The sequence below is a fragment of the Schistocerca gregaria genome, chromosome 2, assembly GCF_023897955.1.
Source record: "Schistocerca gregaria isolate iqSchGreg1 chromosome 2, iqSchGreg1.2, whole genome shotgun sequence".
NCBI lineage: Eukaryota > Metazoa > Arthropoda > Insecta > Orthoptera > Acrididae > Schistocerca > Schistocerca gregaria.
In genome coordinates, this window is record NC_064921.1 from 882,297,229 (window position 1) to 882,316,482 (window position 19,254).

Genomic DNA, 19,254 nt, shown 5'->3' on the forward strand with positions numbered 1-19,254 from the left:
CGCAATCGAATGGGGAGGTCGAGCGCCTTGTCCGCACTTTCAAATGCCAGATGAAAAAATTCCTTAGTGATTTTTCCACAGATGACGCCCTGCTGCAATTTCTGAGTTCTTATCGCTTCACGCCTCTGGGTGATCGCAGCCCTGCTGAACTCTTGCATGGCCGCCAACCGCGCACTCTACTGCACCTGCTTCACCCTGTCAGGCCTTGTACTGTGTCCCCTAGTGCGGGAAAATACTCGGTGGGTGCCGACGTGTGGGCACGAGGGTATGGATCTCGCCCTAAATGGATTCCAGGGGTGGTCAAGGCTCTTCGTGGCCGCCGGCTTTGTGAAATCCGTACGGGCGACGGCACGGTTGTTCGCCATTACGACCAGATGCGCCCACGAGTGGTGGCCACGCCTGTGCCACCGCCCCATCCTTTGCCTCCACCAGCTCGAGACGCCAGTCCTGTCGCTGCTGCCGATCTACCGTCCGTGTTGATGCAGCCGCCGTCGCTGCCGCTTCCAAGTACTCCGGAACCGGCCCCAGTCGCGACGCCGCCTTCTCCGGGACCCATCTCGCTGGAGCACACTCCCAGGTCAATAACACCTATGGATGCTGCTCCGGAGTTTTCACCCATCATCTCATCCAGGAGGCACGTTCCTCGCACGAGCTTCCGTCCTGGACATTTTCGACCATACTCCCGTGTCTCTGCGCGGGATCTCCTCGGGGCCTCACAAGAGGCCATGGATGTCTCTGCACTGTCCATGTCTCCAAGGAAGTGAGTGTTTATTTTTTTCAAGGGGGGAAAAGTGTTGTGATAGTGCCACGACATTTAACAGTGCCGCCACGACAGTACGCACAAACGGCGATAGAGGCGCTCCGCAAATCAGATGAGCGCGGGAGCGCCACCTAGCTACGAACGGCACCGCCGCATGTCACGGCACAGCAGTCGAATACGAGAGACTGAGTTGTAACCATATGATCAGCTATTGTTTCTAAGAGAGAGTGTGAAAATCCACGCAATTATTGTGATTAAAGGTTATAACAACGAGGTCATTAGAGACGGAGCGCAAGCTCGGGTTAGGGAAGGATTGGGAAGGAAATCGGCAGTGCCCTTTCAAAGGAACCATGGCATTTGCCTGAAACGATTTAGGGAAATCACGGAAAACCTAAATCAGGATGGCTGGAGACGGGATTGAACCGTCGTCCTCCCGAATGCGAGTCCAGTGTGCTAACCACTGCGCCACCTCGCTCGGTTAGGTCATTAGAGATGGAGCACAAGCTCAGATTAGAATAGGGTGGGGAAGGAAATCAGCCATGGCCTTTTCAAGGGAATTAACCCAGCACATGCCTTTAGCAATTTCGGGAAATCACAGAACACCTAAATCTGGATGGTGGGACAAGGATTTGAATCTTTGTCCTCCCAAATGTGAGTCAGTGTGATAAGCACTGCCCCACCTCACTTGTTCCATTTTCTAATGGTACTTTATGTAGCTGAAGCTAACTTGTAATACATATTTGCACTAAGACTGCAAAAATGCTTGTAGTTACAAGAAAACAAATGAAAGATCTATTTACAAATGACAGTGATGTGATAGCTTCATTCTGCTGCCTATTAAGATGATAACACTTTTCATTAACACTGTTAAATTAAACAGCTTGATTTTTCAGTGTTGTGGAAGGAACAGGTATAATATGAAATGGAACTTTTAGAAGTAGCTTTAATGCCATCAATGGAAACAATGCCTTCCAACAATGAACTGAGCTACATCAGCACCTTCTGAAGCTCTCTTATGGTAAAAGCAAAAGAAACCTCACTAAAAATGAGGAAAACAAAAACCTGACAAATACTACTTTGCCTACTAAAACACCAATAAGGTAGAACAACACTAAATGATTAATACCAATAGTTTTATCTTTTAAGCATAGCACTAAGCAGGATAGGATATATTTTATTAGGAAAAATGTTAAGAAATTTAAGCACCCATAATTAGTACTGCAACAAATATGAACAGATGTGCTTAATCATAAGTTGAATGTAATTTGCACAGTACCAAAACTTCAGCATAAATAAAATCATATAAATAACACATGAACAAAGTAAATAATTTAACTTTTCAAATCACAGATTCCTTGGAGAGTGAAGTCACTGTATAGCCAACAGACACACTAAGCAAACACTAAATCTTTTGGTTAAATGCTTACTGATAAGTATATCTACTGGCCAGACAAAAGCTACTTCATCCATTAATGGTTTGCTTTTTAGTTTTATAATGTGAAAATTAAACTTTTATATTTGATTTCCTTGTTTGTATAGAATTAAAACAAAATCTTCAATTACATGTTGATATATTTTATCAGAGAATTATGAAGAGGTACAAACAGAAATTACATCGCAAAATACTTACTGTCCACCATGTTTTCATACACAAGCCCATTGGTCAGGACCACAACACCAGAATTCTAAAAGAAGAGGAGGAAATATTACACACTTTGTGATAAATACAGTTCAACATCAAAACGAAATTCACAAAAGCAATATGAAAAGTAGACTCTTGATTTGTGAGACAGAACAGTCAAAGACTTTCTATGTGTGTATTCTGATGACAATTTAATCTTGAAATAACAGATATTCACTTTAAAATATCCACTAAGTTCAACTATTAACACTGCTGCAAGAACAACTAAGATAGTTACATACAAATCAATACATAAATGAATTTTGACTTCTTCATTCACTGATAAACAATGTTATAATATTTTTCTGTTGTCTTATAATGAAGTAAAAGGCATTTAGTCCACAAAAGAAAATCATGAGGAATGTGTGGTCCAAGTATGCACATGTATTTTCAGATAAAACAGAGTCACAGACTCCACCCCATTCTCTGAAGAATATTGTAGTTATGAGTGGAGACAGATTTGTATTTGAAATGTCACAATTACAATTAACACCCAATGAAGTAGTAAATTTGATGAAGTGAGACCCTGCAACACAATGGGACTTCCAACAGTAGCCTTATTTTATACAATCAGATTATCTGCATTATTATACGCTTTCCAATCAAACAAATGTTAATTATTAACAACTGTAAAATACCTACATTTACTGAAATCAAATCCAAAAACCTTCAATTCTGACAGTAGAGGAGTACTGTCTTTCCTACAAACTGCATCTTATCAACAGAAACTTTATTCAAATACAAACTAGTTCAATGACTACACCATCAATCTCTCTCTCTTTTTTTCCATTAACATCAATTTTGCACACCTGTACTGTGATGAAACAGTTCATTTATGACACATACTACTGTAGGTTTGTTTTCGCTGAATATCTTACTTTTCAGTGCTAACTTATTTTTAGATTAGACATTAAAAAAGCAATCAACATTAAATCTGAACTATTTTCATAATTTTATTATAACTTTTAATATATTATCTCCTCACATCGTCTTACAAAGTCTATCCCCCAACTCATGCCTGTACAAAAACAGTCCCCAACTCAAGCCTGCCACAGGAAAGCACTTTCTTTCAAGCGCCCTTCTTATTCTTCACATGGATGACAACTACAAAATATAGGGTAAGAATGAATAGTAAAGTACTGCCTACGCTGTTGCAATACAGTCGCACCAACAGAAATGAGGCTACTCACATAAACAAGGAATTATTTGCTCTGGTGTGTTAGTGCCCTGCTATTTATGAATTTTGAACTGTGTTCTTATGCTGTGGCAAGATAATTAAAGTCAACTGACTCAGTGGCAATGGCTGAACGGACATGTTCTTGCACTATACTGAAAGGCCAAAAAGTCTACCTCAATTACAGCTTCACAGAAAACATGATGCAGAAATGTTTCGACCACTGGAATGAAAGAATACTGTTTTGCATGAAGTTAAATGAATACTATTTTAAAGTCAACTGATACTTATTGAACATAACTGGCAAGCACATAAATTTGCAGCATCAGTCTCATTTATATTTTGGAACCTTTTACACAACAATCTTACAGCAGAGTGCAAGAAAAAATCTGTAGTCAACCAGTCTTGCAGTGCCCCTGAGAGGACTGATTTTGATTAAACTTGCCATAGTATACAGAGCCAGTTCAAGGTTGAAAAAACTTTGCACATTAATACATTTTAATATGCAACAATGGATAGTTCCTTAGTAACACGAGAAGTCTTTGTGCCAACTATCAATCAGCTGTGGGTGAGCAGTTGTCCTAATGTTTGTTTGCTTGTTTGTTTTCTGGAAAACATAATCCGCAATAGAACATAATTTGTGATATGACAATATATGGTCAATTGTTTTGTGAGCCATGATATCTGGACATCTGTTTGAGCAAAAGTGATACACAGCATTGCAGATATAAATAGTTTCTTGAATAAAAGCACAACTTTTTGCATTGTGTACCTCATTTACCTGCCAATAATTTCTTCTTCCTATATCCTCCTTTTTTTACATTTTTCCTTGCTTTGTACACCATCTGCAGTCCTTATTTTTACTTACTAATCTCAATGTCACTCCTATTTATCTCTCAGTCTATGAATCTTTCATTTTTTGTGTTACAACACCAGTAATGAAAAACGTCAGTGGAGTGTTAAACCAAACATAAAAAGTAGACCAGCTCTTAATGGAACACTTACATCAAATATCTCCTTTGCCTCAGAGGAACCTGGTCGCCAAAACAGAGACCTTTTATCCCTTAAACCATCAATGTATGGCGACTTTGTACTGGCATCATATGAGTGTAGCTCCTTCAGTACATCATCCTGAAACAAACACAACTCCTGAATATATCTTTCAACAGTTAATTTTAGTTTGCCTTGTATGAGAATACAAAGGGTGGAGATTGAAATTTAACACTGCATCACAATGAAGCCATTAGAGATGAAACACAAACATGGGAGGTGGAAAGAATAGGGCAAGAAATCAACCATTTCCTTTTCAAAGAAACAAATATCAACATGGGCATAAATGAGATAATGAAAGCAAGTAAACCGTAAATCTGCCTGGCACTCCTGAATCCAAATACAGTATCTTGTCCACAGCAACACTTTTGCTCCAGTGTTTGCCTCTTAGTAACAAATCACCGAGATTTCCCTGGTAATCAATTTCCATAGTTCATTTATTTATTTTTCCTAAGTTCCAAATGAGAAAGTGATCTATTTTGTACAGTAAAGTTTAGATACAGCTATTACATTAGCCATAAATATGATCAATGATTGAAAGGAAACCAACAGCATGATTTACCAACCCATAGAAGAATATGGAAACATTAGGCCTTTTATAATAAATGATTTGGAATTTTGATTCTGGAGTACTTATATAAAATTATTAACTGTAATATTTTATACAGTTATTAATATGATACATTGATTCATTGTGTCATACTGTATTAGATTTGTAAACAAAGATTATATTGTTTAGCAATGTTCACTACTAGGATAATAACTTAGGTCAATGCATTCTTGAATGTCACGTCACATAACACACTACGCACGTGAAATGTATTCCTATGTCTTCTTACTAATGAATGATACAGAAGTAATTTATACAGTAAGAAAATAACAACATAAAATAATGTATCTAATGTAAATGGATAAGACATTGTGTGCTGGTTTTATTTACACTATTCACATCGTGATCTGTACTGGAGGACAATGTACGTCTTTGCCGAGGGATGGCAGTCACAGTGACTTAACGAGAGGAAATACCTGCTCAGACATGGCAGTATGTATTCCATGGAGTGCCATCCTGTGCTGTATATGCACAGATTTCCCAGGAACTGTTATAGCAACAAAGAAAAATGGGCAAATGGAAGCATAATTAACTTTTGACATTGGTACTGATCTTATATGCAGAAGCATGAACACATCAAAATAGTGTGAACTGTTGATGTATTTAATGTAGGGGAAAATATAAGTTCTGTTGCAAATGTCATGGAAAGTTTCAGCCATATAAATGGACAGAAAAATACAATGCTACACCAAAAAAATAATTAGTGTACAATAATGAAATTTTGAGAACATCTTGGTGTATGTAACATATTTCAGTGATTAACACTGCAAGATCAAAGGTTAATATAAGTTTGAGATGAGCTATTGCAAATACAAAATGCTGGAACATTAATATCTGATGTAACTGCCAGAAAGTTGAATGCAAGCATGCAAAAGTGCATGCATTGTGTTGTACAGGCGCTGGATGTCAGTACAGAGATGGTTAATGCCGGTTGTGGATGATGCTAGAGTTGTCGTCCAATGGTGTCCCTCGTATACTCGATTGGAGACAGATCTGGTGATCGAGCAGGCCCAGGTAACATGTCAATACACTGTAGAGCATGTTGGGTTACAAAAGTGGTATGCAGGTGAATGTTATCTAGTTGGAAAAGACCCCCCGGAATGCTGTTCATGAATGGCACCACAACGGCCCCAAATCACCAGAAATGACATATAAATTTGCAGTCAGGGTGCATGTGATAACTATACTGTCATATAAAATCACACCCCAGACCATAACTCCAGGTGTAGGTCCAGTGTGTCTAGTTCACAGACAGGTTGGTTGCACGCCCTCACCTGGCCTTTCCCTAACCAGCACATAGCCATAACCGGTACCGAGGCCGAATCAGCTTTCATCAAAAAACACAACAGACCTTCACACCCTGGCCTCCAATGAGCTTTCACTTGATACCACAGAAGCTGCAAATGCTGGCAGTTTGGGGTAAGTGGAATGCATGCTACATGGCATCTCGATCGAAGCTGTCCTTGAAGTAATCGATCTGTAACAGTTCATTGCATCGCTGTGGTGCCAACTGCTGTTAAAATTGCTGCTGGAGATGCAGTACGATGCGCCAGAGCCATATGCCAAAGAACTAGAGTTTTCCTTCACTTGTTCACAACTGGTGGTACGCAGAAAACATCTTCCGAGATTGTCCTAAATGCTTTCTCCGAAAATTATTTCGAGCAGTTAGTCCACAAACCCACGCCAATTATAAATGGTTGCGAAAACACAATTCACCTTTTAGCCACAAACATGACTGATACAGAGATTAGTGATCACAAGGTCGTTGTAGCTAGGCTCAATACCGTTTCTTCCAAATCCACCAGAAACAAACGCAAAATAATTTTATTTAAAAAAACAGATAAAGTGCCGCTAGAAGCCTTCCTAAGAGACAGTCTCCATTCCTTCCGAACTGACTATGCAAATGTAGACGAGATATGGCTCAAATTCAAAGATGTAGTAGCAACAGCAATTGAGAGATTCATACCTCATAAATTGGTAAATGATGGAATTGACCCCCATGGTACACAAAACAGGTCCGAACGCTGTTTCAGAGGCAATGGAAAAAGCATGCAAAGTTCAGAAGAACGCGAAACCCCAAAGATTGGCTAAAATTTAAAGGCGCGCGAAATTTGGCACGGACTTCAATGTGAGATGCCTTTAATAGGTTCCACAACGAAACATTGTTTCGAAATTTGGTAGAAAATCTGAAGAAATTCTGGTCGTATGTAAAGTACACAAGCGGCAAGACGCAGTCAATACCTTCGCTGCGCAGTGCCGATGGTACTGTTACCGACGACTGAGTTATTGAACGCAGTTTTCCGAAATTCCTTCACCAGGGAAGACAAATGGAATATTCCAGAATTTGAAACACGAACAGCTGCTAGCATGAGTTCCTCAGAGGTTGCGAAGCAACTCAAATTGCTTGATACGGGCAAGTCTTCAGGTCCAGATTGTATACCGATTAGGCTCCTTTCAGATTACGCTGATACAATAGCTCCCTACTTAGCAATCATATACAACTGCTCGCTCACCAATAGATCTGTACCTATAGATTGGAAAATTGCGCAGGTCGCACCAGTCTTTAAGAAGGGTAGTAGGAGTAATCCATCAAACTACAGACTTATATCATTGACGTCGGTTTGCAGTAGGGTTTTGGAGCATATATTGTATTCAAACATTATGAATCACCTCGAAGGGAACGATCTATTGATATGTAATCAGCATGGTTTCAGAAAACATCCTTCTTGTGCAACGCAGCTAGCTCTTTATTTGCACGAAGTAATGGCCGCTATCAGCAGGGGATCTCAAGTTGATTCCGTATTTCTAGATTTCCGGAAAGCTTTTGACACCGTTCCTCACAAGCGACTTCTAATCAAGCTGCGGGCCTATGGGGTACGTCTCAGTTGTTCGAATGGATTCATGATTTCCAGTCAGGAAGGTCGCAGTTCGTAGTAATAGACTGCAAATCGTCGAGTAAAACTGAAGTGATATCAGGTGTTCCCCAGGGGAGCGTCCTGGGACCTCTGCTGTTCCTGATCTATATAAATGACCTGGGTGACAACCTGACAAGCTCTGTTAGGTTGTTCGCAGATGACGCTGTAATTTACCGTCTAGTACGGTCATCCAAAGACCAGTGTCAGTTGCAAAGCGATTTAGAAAAGACTGCTGTATGGTGTGGCAGGTGGCAGTTGATGCTAAATAACGAAAAGTGTGAGGTGATCCACATGAGTTCCAAAAGAAATCCATTGGAATTCGATTACTCAATAAATAGTACAATTCTCAAGGCTGTCAATTCAACTAAGTACCTGGGTGTTAAAATTACAAACAACTTCAACTGGAAAGATCACATAGATAATATTGTGGGGAAGGCAAGCCAAAGGTTGCGTTTCATTGGCAGGAAGATGCAACAAATCCACTAAAGAGACAGCTTACACTACACTCGTTCGTCCTCTGTTAGAATATTGCTGTAGGATCCTTACCAGGTGGAATTAATGGAGGACATCGAAAGGGTACAAAAAAGGGCAGCTCGTTTTGTGTTATCGTGTAATAGGGGAGAGAGTGTGTCAGATATGATACACGAGTTGGGATAGAAGTCATTAAAGCAGAGACGTTTTTCGTCGGGGCACGATCAATTTAAAGAAATTTCAGTCACCAACTTTCTCGTCTGAATGCGAAAATATTTTGTTGAGCCCAACTTACACAGGTAGAAATGATCATCAAAATAATATAAGAGAAATCAGAGCTCGAACAGAAAGGTTTAGGTGTTCATTTTTCCCACGCGCTGTTCGGGAGTGGAATGGTAGAGAGATAGTATGATTGTGGTTCGATGAACCCTCTGCCAATCACTTAAATGTGAATTGCAGAGTAATCATGTAGATGTAGATGTAGTGCCACATGGCTGTCTGGAGCCCAGTCTTCTTGCGACTGTGCATTCTCGTGACCACTGCTGCCAGCGATCTACACCTACATCTAGATCTATATTCTGCAAACCACTGAAGTGCATGGCACATGGTATGCCCCATTGCACCACTTGTTACAGTTTCTTCCTGTTCCATTCACTTATACAGCATGGGAAGATTGATTGCTTGAATGCCTCCGTGCATGCAGTAATTGCACTAATCTTATCCTCATCATCCCTATGCAAGTGATATGTAGAGGTTGGTTGTACATTCCTACAGTCATAATTTAAAGCTGGTTCTTGAAACTTTGTTAGTAGACTTTCTAAAGATAATTAACATCTATCTTCAAGAGTCTGCCAGTTCACTTCCTTCAGTATTTCTGCGACAGTCTCCCATGGATTAATCAAATTTGTGACCATCCGTGCTGCCCTTCTCTGTATATGTTCAATGCACCCGTTTGGTACACATTTGAGCAATATTTTAGGACCGTTTACAAAAGTGATTTGTAAGACTTAAGGTTGCCTGCTTTACCCACAACTGAGCCTATGATCATTCCATTTAATATCCCTGTTAAGTGTTACACCCAGGTATTTGTACGAGTTGGCCATTTCCAACATTGTATCATTGATATATAACCATAGGATACTATTTTTTAAAAATCATAAAGTGCACCATTTTGAAATCTTACCAACAACTGACTGAATATTTATGCAGCTTCTTTCAGACAGTACTTCATTATAGATGATGGCAACATCTGCAAAAAGTCTGAAGTTACTATTAATATTGTCTGCAGGGTCATTAATACACACCATGAACAGCAAGGGTCCCAATACATTTCCCTGGGGCACACTTGAATTTACTTCTATATCTGATCATGACTCTCCCATCCAAGAAGGTAACATGCTGCATCCTCCCTACCAAAAAGTCCTAAATCCAGTCACAAACTTCACTTTATATCCCATACGATTGTACTTTTGACTGTAAGCATAGGTGTGGTACTGTGACAAATGCTTTTCAAAAATCAGAAATACTGCATCTACCAGAGTGCCTTGATCCAAAGCTTTCAGTGTGTCATGTGAGAAAAGTCCAAGTTGGCTTCCACATGAGCAATGTTCTTGGAATCCATGCTGGTTGGCATTAAGGAGGTCAATCTGTTCAAGATACAGTATTAAGTTTGAGCTTAGAGTATGTTCTAAGATTATACAACAAACTGATGTCAAGGATATTGGATGGTAGTTTTGTGGATCACTTCTGCTAACCTTCTTGTAGACAGGTGTGGCCCTTGCTTTTTTCCAAGAACTGGGCACTGTTCTTTTGTTCATGAGGTTTACGATAGATTATAGCTAGAAGAGGGGCGAACTTAGCTGCAAATTCAGTATAGGTCAGGATCTTGAGCTTTGTTCAGTTTTAATGATTTCAGCTGTTTCTCAACAACACTAATATTTATTTCACTGTCTGCCTCCACAGCGCAGCAGTAGCGTTACCGCCTACCATGTGAGGGGGCCCGGGTTCGATTCCCGGCAGGGTACTGAGTGTTGTGTGTCTATCATCACTTTCATCAATACTGACACGCAAGTCGCCAAAGTGGCATCAACTAAAGACTTGCAATATGGTGGCCAAACCCTGAAGGGGATATCCCGGCCAATACATGCCATACGATCATATTTTTCATTTATTTCACTCATCTTTTCAGTGGTATGAGGATTAAATGAGAGATATTCTCTTGGTTTCTCCAGTGTAAAGGAATATTTTAAAATACTGTTAAGCATTTCAACATTTGCTTTCATACCCTCAGTTTCAGTTCCTGTCTCATGAACTAAAGACTGGACACCAATTTTGGTGCCACTAACAGCCTTTACATAAAACCAGGATGTCTCTAGGTTTTGTGAAAGATCAATTGACAATATTCTGCTGCAGTAGTCATTGAAGGCATCATGCATTGCTATCTTGACAGCCAAATTGTTTCTTTCAGCATCTCTCTTTCCATAATCCTACACTTTGTTTTACAGCTATTATGCAGTAATCTCCATTTCTTTATAAGTTTCTTTACAGTGACTATATAACATGGAGGGGTGCCTTACATTATGAACTGTTCTACTGGGTACATACCTATCCAGTGCATTGTCAGCTATTTTTTTAAACTTGAGCCATAGTTCCTCTACATGCTCCTGCCTGTGCTGAATGTTTCAAGTTCCCACCTGAGATATAACACTACTAATTTTTTATCTAATTTACTGAACATATATATCTTTCTTCTTGTTTTAGTTGTCCTTTGTACATTGGTAACCATTGTTGCCACAACCGTATCATGGTCACTGATATCAGTTTTGGATGTGGAATCCTCAAAGAGGTCAGGTCTATTTGTTGCCATTAGATCCAATATATTTTCATCATGAATGGGGTTCCTAATTACATTTGCTAGATAGTTTTCACAGAACGCATTTATTAATGTTTCAAAGGGTGCCTTATCATGGCCAGCACTAAAAAATTGTAATTTTTCCAATTATTGTTGGATGATTAGGGTCTCTACTGATAATTACAGTGTGTTTGGGGTACAAGCAAAGTGAGGTTCTCTCTAAAGTTTTTGGCTACATCAGGAGATAAGTCTGGTGGGCAATGGAAGAATTTGATTATCATTTTATGCCAACCCCTGATCTGGGTCTTGGCCAAAAAGTCTCACATGTGGTTTCAATTTCTATCTTGGTGGATTTGAGTCTCTTGTCTACTGCAACAAATACACCACCCCTATTTCCCATACGCCTATCTTTCGATATACACTCAAAATTTCCCCAAAAGTTCCACTGCTATCAATTTCTGGTCTCAAGCAGTGCAACGGCTACAGTCCTGCCGAGTCTTTCCGTAACACAGCAGAATGATAATGATGTCTTTGTTGCCTTAAAGGCATTCTTGAATAACATCAACTCACAACGTCCAATCTCAAAGGTAACTAATGCTCATGACTGTTACAGCGTGTATTTAAAGCAGACCTGATATGCATCCTCTTAGTGATGCTACTAGCATGACTCGTATGTTACTGGAGCGGAATTTTTTGAACGGACATCATCTTTCAGATATAGAACCACACCTACCAACTTTTGTTTATGTCGCACAACTGCTTCTCAGTCTTTAGATTTTTTTCTGTCAGTGTACAAAATAACAGCATTATAAACCTACAGGTAAGATCCTAAATTATGTTAAATTGACTCTACAATTTGAAAATCCAAATGAGAAATGTGAAAGATCTTTTTACCTCTGTGATGTCATGTCCTCCTTTCAAGAGCAAAACACTCTGATCTATTCCCAACAGGCCCACATAGGAGTTAGCCTTGGCTTCAATTTTCAGATCAACAGTTCCACCTGGTTCTGTTTCATTGGGATTTGCTTCAACTGTTACCTGTAAGAACCAAAACTAACTTTGTAATAATCTGTTTGATGGATCATGATACATATGATGCCCAGTAAACAACTAAACCATTACCAGTTTAAAAAAGAAAGACAATAAAATATTGTTGAATATTCAACACAATAAAGATACAGACTTACAAAGTTCTGAAGAGTGCCCTTCAGCTCAATATCAAGAGCATCAGCAATGACCTCTCCATCTTCAGCCATATAGAACACAACAACATGGGCTGTTGGTGCCATAGCATAAGTTGCTAGGAATTTGAACATAGGCACGGATTGTGACACTTGTACTGTACGGGCTATCACAATATCTCCACGTCCAATTATCTGGTAGCTGAAGTACTTGAGAGGCACTGTTGAATTTATCTCCACTTGTACATAATCGTTCACCTAAGGATGTCAGCAGTATTACACTATTAGTAAGCTATAAGCCTCACCATTATAACTGATGGGTAATGCTACAAATTACAACAATAATTAATTTTCCAACAGTAAAAAAGACTCACAGTTGGATGTTCTGTCTTCACAACTGCTTGAATGAATGTATTACTTGGTGAATTTGCAGGTAAAATGGATGAGAACCATTCCTCCATGCCGAGATATTGTGCCTTTTTATAAGAGAAGGAAAACATGGTAAATCAAAAAATCAGTGAATTATAATTACAAAACAGAGTGAGATGCATATGAAATGTAAAATATAATATTATAAGCAGTTTGCAATAACTCATAATGAGCTTCACCACAGTACTTACTTTAATTTCAAGAACTGTTGCATTTTTATCTGGGAAGAAGTCAAGTGTCACCATACCATCTGGTGATAACTTGAATGATTCTTCCGTGAAGTTCTCACCATGCGAAAATCTGTAACTAACTTTGACTGGGTTCTTTTCATCCCGGACAGGTTTTCCATCCTGGTACACAAGCTGAACCTGTGAAATAAGTAACTGGATTAATTTCTTCCACAATTTACTGGTTGTATTGCTACCAGAGCAATACACTTGTATTAATGAACAGATGTTAAATGCTAGACATTGCACATTGTCCACCGAGCGAGGTGGCGCAGTGGTTAGCACACTGGACTCGCATTCGGGAGGACGACGGATCAATCCCGTCTCCGGCCATCCTGATTTAGGTTTTCCGTGATTTCCCTAAATCGTTTCAGGCAAATGCCAGGATGGTTCCTTTGAAAGGGCCCGGCCGACTTCCTTCCCAATCCTTCCCTAACCCGAGTTTGCGCTCCGTCTCTAATGACCTCGTTGTCGACGGGATGTTACACACTACCCACCACCATTGCACATTGTCTCTTCTATGTCGTGAGAACTAATGTATCTACAAAAAAAAAATAGTGGCAACAGAGAACAAAGAAAGCAGATGCAACTAACGAGAAGCTATAGCCATACAGAGAAATTACATGACAACATGAAAAAACTATATTCATGGAAAAAAAAGGGGCAGTGAACGGATGGGAGAAGTGAGGAGGAGGCAATTCACTGATGGAGGGAAACCAAGAACAAATTACGTCACTGTACATTCATGTCTTCCAACACACATCATTTGAGTAAACTGAATAAAATGTGCTACCCTTTACACATTCTTACATACTGCAAAAGCCCAGAGACTGTTCACATTGTTTAATATACACAATTTCATAATACAATGCCGTATGGTCCCACATTCTGGAGAGACACCCCACATAGCACAGTTACTCTCCTCACTCAGGAGAGAATTGTGAGAGTGATGAAGAGTGCACAGCCACCTCAAATCCGTAGAACTCCATTAAAAAAATCACTCATTTTACTTCCTAGTAATCTACGTATCAGAAATGCATGAATTTGTAGAAAATACCATTGCAAAATTCTAAAAGTAATGTGAAAGAATGTGTACCTCTACCCTCAAAAATTCACCATTTAATCAAGGCATTCAACTTCACATAAAAACTAAGAAACAAGAAGCATCTATCTTTGTTTAGTAGAAATCTAAAAATGTTCTTGCTTTATCACTGTCTTTTTCCCCAAATCTGAATTTTTGGTACATACGTCTGCAGAGAAATATGAAATGGATTGCAGGAATGATTTCTATAAAAGAAACAAATGCAACATTAACTGTGTGTAAAAATGTTCTGTGTTCATGTGATCTGCAACTATGTGTACTATGCACTTCAGAGTGTGTGTGTGTGTGTGTGTGTGTGTGTGTGTGTGTGTGCGTGTGTGTGCGCGTGCTCTCTCTCACACACACACACACACACACACACACACACACACACGTGAAATCAACTTATCAGAAACAGGTCTATGACTGGTTCACAGAAAATAGTTTTAACCTTAATCTAACAAAGATTCATAGTACACACTTAAAGAACACTGTGGGAGCACCGTAAGCTCTCATACTGCTTATTTACAGGCAGCTAATTTCGGTGAACGGACCATCTTTGAGCAACCTACATTCACTACCTTATCAAAAGTATTCAAGACTCCATCAGTGAACATTAATATGGGGATCTGTCTACCCTTCACCTTTATGACAGGTCGAATTCTGCTGCAGTTTAAACCATAAGAGGTAGTGATGTTGGACACCGGGGTCTATATTTAAGCCAAAATTCTAAGTAATCCCAAAAGGTGTTCCATTTGGATCAGGTCAGTGGCCCTATTCTGTATCTTTCTGCCATTTTGCCGTTCGGTTCAGTATGCGAGCACACTGACCGGTCTGGTTTACTAAAAGGAGCCCCAACATTATTCAGTAAGCATTTCGAAAGCGATGCCAAACGGTCCTAGCAAACTGAAACACTGTTGCCAGTTCTCCTCACGCCAACCAATGAAAAGCAATCTGCCTCAGATTTGCGCATGCACACTACAGCACCACGAACTTGAAGCAGCTAGCAGCCAACACAGGCATGCCTTTCTTTACAGTACCGAAAAATGTGTAACACTGTTCAAATTTTTCTGACTGTGGACTTCCATGAACGCACGATAGCAACAGAATATCAACTGTGTTCTGGAAACTGTCATAAATGGCGCATTATGTCACTTCATTCTCATTCACATTGTTGTCTTCTTTTGGATTTTACATATTGGAATATGAGTTAGGAATGGAGTGTAGTACCACAATGTATGAATAAAGCTATAGAAACACTCAAAAAATTCATCATTTTTTTCTGTTTTCCATCGTTCCATAGTTGCTTCAAAATTAATGGAGGTACATTCCATCTATGAAACTAATTGAAGGCGGTTTGTTTATTGCCATACGCATTTCGCTTCCTTTATTCATGATGGTGCTTCACAAATAAAGAAGCAAAATGCATATGGGAACAAACTGCCTTCAATTAGTTGCATAGATGGAATTCATCTACACCAACCCGAAAAATTGTTTAAGAGAGTATCAAAGAATAAGAAGATGCATAGAATATGGCTGTAGCTCACTCCTAGAGATCCAAATGATGAAGTAGTCAACTTCCCCGTATGATACATCAACAATTTGGTTCATAAAAACAAAATTTAAAAAATCACCTTTTCAAGAGCATGTGTCAAGTGCAGCTATAGAAGTTCATTGTAGTTTATAACGTGCATCTGATGAATCAAAATGTTTCCTATATGGTGGTATTGTCTGAAAATATTGTGGCTGGAACCTTTCATCTCTGTCTACTGCTGTTACGGATTCGATCACAGATAAATACTTGTGACAAGCTAGAGTATAAAGACAATTGCTGCTAGTTTCATTTGCGGTAACTTACAAGGGTTGAATGAAAAGTAATGCCTCCACTTTCATTAATTGGGTTTGGATGGGAATATTTTAATAAATCAAATGCAGAAATAATCCTTAGAATGTGATCTTTAATTACCAATATTCACTTTTCCACATAATCACCAGCCAACTGGATACACTTCTGCCAACAATGAATAAGTTTTCTGAAGCTGTCACGGAAGAATCGACGCACTGTTTCCACGACCACAGTCTCACAGTTCTCTCAACGTCTTCATCAGGAGCATAATGCTGTCCCCGCAGATCGTCTTTCATTATCGGGAACAGATGGAAGTCAGACGGTGCTAAATCTGGACTGTGTGGAGGATGCTGTACGGTGGTGAGATTCAGTCTCTTGAAGTTCTGCTGTGGTGGTGTGTGTGGTTTGGCATTGTCATACAGCGGGAAAATATGTCCCTTTTCTTTTCGGACCCTTGTTAGCCATCGTTTCAGAGTTCGCAGCAGTGTGATGTAACACTCTGAATTTATTGTTGTTCCATGATCAAGGAAATCAACATGGATAACACCATCTGTGTCCCAGTACAATGTGGCCGTGATTTTTCCAGCTGACGGCTGAGTCTTGAATTTCTTTTTCTGGGCAAGTCTTTGTGTTGATATTTCATAGACTGACGTTTTGTCTCCGGGGCATAATGGTGTACCCACGTTTTGTCTATCACAATTGAATGGAGAAATGTGTCACCTTCATTCTTGTAATGCGAGAGGAGTTCCTGGCAAATTGCAAGTCTGGGTGCTTTCATTTCAGGATTCAGCATCCAGGGTACCCATCAGTACCCATCATGCACAGATCTTCCAAGAGCCAAGCAATGCAATAATGTGACACACACGTTATTGTGAAATGCCAATTGTGCTTGTAGTTTCTCTGTAAGTGAAATGACAATTGTCCTGAATCAATCTGTCAACATTTTGCTTGTGAAACTCAGTAGTTGCTGTCACAGGACATCCCACTCTTTGTTTGTCATGCAGGTCAGATGTTCCCACCTCAACATCTTTAAACTTAATCGCCCATTGATGCACAGTAGTCACATCAACAGTGTCACCATAAACTGCTTTCATTCTCTGATGAATCTCCTTTGGGGTGACACCTTCTGCTCTCAAGAATCCAATGAATGCATGTTGCTTAAATCACATTGACCGACCGTCTGTGCAGGGTTCCATACTTTACATTGTAACAACACAACCAGTTGATGCTAAGGCTTCCTGCCAACTGGAGCTGTAGCGAAGAGGCTATGGAACAAGCCAGTATCTGCCACATATCAATGCTGCCAACTGTTGAAGAGTTACAAAGGTGAAGGCATTACTTTTCAGTGAACCTCATATGTTGTGCTCTTACATGGCTATCTGACCACAATCTCAGAAATCACTAATTATTCAGAAAAAAATGGTGAATTATTTGTGTCAAGAAGTAGTATACATGTCACTGTCAGTTGTTTCATGCACAGTAATTTCATCTCTCATTTCTTAAACACATGGAAGTCATGAAACTGGAGATACTCATTACTGAGAAAGCGTGCACTACGTGTAAATTACAATGAATGTTTCAGAAAAATGCTTACCTTTGTCGATTAACGAAGTCTCAGAATGTGTTGCGAGCAAAAAAAATATTTTCACATCTAGTGGTATATGAACCTGCGCCCTTTGCCAAGGCAGGTCGTAGCCTTACCAACTTCACTACTATAGCTTGTATGCTGTCAGCACTTTATTTTATGCAATTCCATTCGAGAGAGAATCAGGCTGATTTCGTTTGCGAATGATGCAGGTGTAAGCCATAAATGCATGAAATTTTGGAAGGTTTCCTTTGCATTGTTACTTAAAAGTTTTAAATGTGTGTTGATAATTAGTAAGTAAACCATTTATGAAAAAGAGTACGCAAAGTCACTAGTAATTTCAGCAACCACTCATGTAATATACATAAGCAGAGCCAATGTCTTGACTTTTAATGATCTTAAACTCTTGACATAACAGGTATTTTGAGAGAATATTGACCAAAAACTTTTTTTTTTCTTTCTTTTGGATGTTCTAATCATTCACATTAACAACCTAACCTAACCATAGTTCTAACAAACAAAATAGTATATTATGAACTCACTGGACGCATCCTGTGGTGATTCTATAGTAACACAGTCACTAAATCCAAAGCTAAATTTGCTCGACGTTTAAAACAACAAATCAAAGGTGTAAATTAACCATGGCTAACCAAAGGACAGAGCCATACCATAATCCAAAACCTCTCAGTACAGTTGTCGAAAAATCGGCAGGAGGACCATTCAGTAATAGGTCTCAAGAGCCAGATAAAGAAGCGAAAATGACGTCACTACCAAGTCTAAGCAACTGGACTGATCGGTATGAAGAATACAGAATAAGCCCCCAGGACTCTGGACAGGCTAGTCCATTTAGGGAATGTTACGGTCCACAAACCACTGCCTCTCACATCATGTTTTATGACAGGGTCCACTGGCATACTGACACAGTCATCATATCTAAACTCTTCCTCCACTGTATACAGTACACATTGCTATCAAATGTGTCCACATCCTTCTGCATTAGCGTTTTCTTACATGCAATAATGGGACCATACCTTAACCAAGAGAAACACCCCCATAACATAGCACTACCTCTTTCGTACTTCACTGTTGGCACGTCAGGTAATGTCAGGTACCTTACGTCAGGTAATGTTCTCCTGTCATTTATCAAACCAAAGCCTTTCTGTTAGACTCATACAGAGCATAGCATGATTCATCAATCTAAGTCACACATTTCTGGTCATTCATTATCCAGGGGCATCACTCTTTACACCACCTCAAGCATTACTTAGCAATGAGCACAGAAACGCATGGCTGATGAACAGCTGCTCGACCACTGTACTCTACTCTTTTTACCTCACTACACACAGTCATTGTGCTAGCTGCAGCATTTGTATCACCTTGGAACTCAGAGTAG

The 19,254-nt window shown here is 39.6% G+C and overlaps 1 protein-coding gene across 7 annotated transcripts in view; it reads right to left on the minus strand.

Moving 5' to 3' along the window:
• Nucleotides 1-19,254, minus strand: part of LOC126335297 (CD109 antigen-like) — a 460,905-nt gene that overhangs the window by 71,962 nt on the left and 369,689 nt on the right. For all 7 annotated transcript variants that reach the window (XM_049998397.1, XM_049998400.1, XM_049998393.1 and 4 more), the window contains exons 9-14: nucleotides 13,314-13,490; nucleotides 13,068-13,169; nucleotides 12,700-12,951; nucleotides 12,407-12,550; nucleotides 4,621-4,746; nucleotides 2,391-2,445 (exon numbers count right to left, since the gene is read on the minus strand). In XM_049998397.1, the coding sequence (XP_049854354.1) occupies nucleotides 2,391-2,445; nucleotides 4,621-4,746; nucleotides 12,407-12,550; nucleotides 12,700-12,951; nucleotides 13,068-13,169; nucleotides 13,314-13,490 (856 nt within the window). The remainder of the gene's footprint in view (nucleotides 1-2,390; nucleotides 2,446-4,620; nucleotides 4,747-12,406; nucleotides 12,551-12,699; nucleotides 12,952-13,067; nucleotides 13,170-13,313; nucleotides 13,491-19,254) is intronic.